At 56.2% G+C, this 682-nt stretch overlaps 1 protein-coding gene across 1 annotated transcript in view; it reads left to right on the top strand.

The window, feature by feature from the left end:
• The window catches only part of LOC310858199 (phospholipid phosphatase 2-like), a gene marked incomplete at both ends in the record, with an annotated part of 819 nt that extends 468 nt beyond the window's left edge, over positions 1 to 351 (top strand). The window contains one exon of the mRNA XM_083764304.1: positions 1 to 351. This exon is cut by the window's left edge and continues 468 nt beyond it. Within this exon, the coding sequence (XP_083620430.1) occupies positions 1 to 351 (351 nt within the window).
• Between the last annotated feature and the right edge of the window lie 331 nt (positions 352 to 682).

Below are 682 nucleotides of genomic sequence, written 5' to 3' on the forward strand. Positions count from 1 at the left end.
CAGTCATTCTACTCCTACCACGCCTCGCACGGCATGTACTACATGGCGTTCGTGGGGTTCTACGTGCGGGCGCGCATGCCGGGCGGCGCCGCCTGGACGCGCATGGTGCGGCCCACCGTCCAGCTCAACCTGGTGCTGGTCGCCCTGTGGGTCGGGTACACGCGCGTCTACGACCACAAGAACCACCTGAACGACGTGCTGATCGGCCTGGCGCAGGGCGGCCTCCTCGCCTTCCTCACGGTGCATCGCGTCTTCCCCGACGTCTTCAAGCTGCCGGACGAGGCCACGGAGACGGAGGGCGACGACGACGACGATGAAAAACAAACAATCAGGGACCTCGCTGGTCCCTGATTGATACCACTTTCTTTTTGCAATTTCATCCATCCATCCATCTTCAACCGTTTATCCGTAGTCGAGTCGCGGGGGCAACAGCTCCAGCTGAGATCTCCAGACTTCCCTCTCCTCCAGACCAACATTAGTGACTTCCTCCTGGGGGATCTCCAGACATTCCAAGGCCAGTGAGTCGATGTAATCTGCGTCTCCTTGGTCTCTTCATGAACATACAAAATGTATTTTTGTTTGTTTGTTTTGTTATTGATTTGTATTCACATTATAGCACAGTGGTTTTTCAACCAGTGGTTCAGGGGACCACCAGTGGTCCTTGAGGGGAGGGTTCCAGGTG

This window comes from Protomyctophum parallelum (genome assembly GCF_964188405.1).
Source record: "Protomyctophum parallelum genome assembly, chromosome: 5".
Taxonomy (NCBI): domain Eukaryota; kingdom Metazoa; phylum Chordata; class Actinopteri; order Myctophiformes; family Myctophidae; genus Protomyctophum; species Protomyctophum parallelum.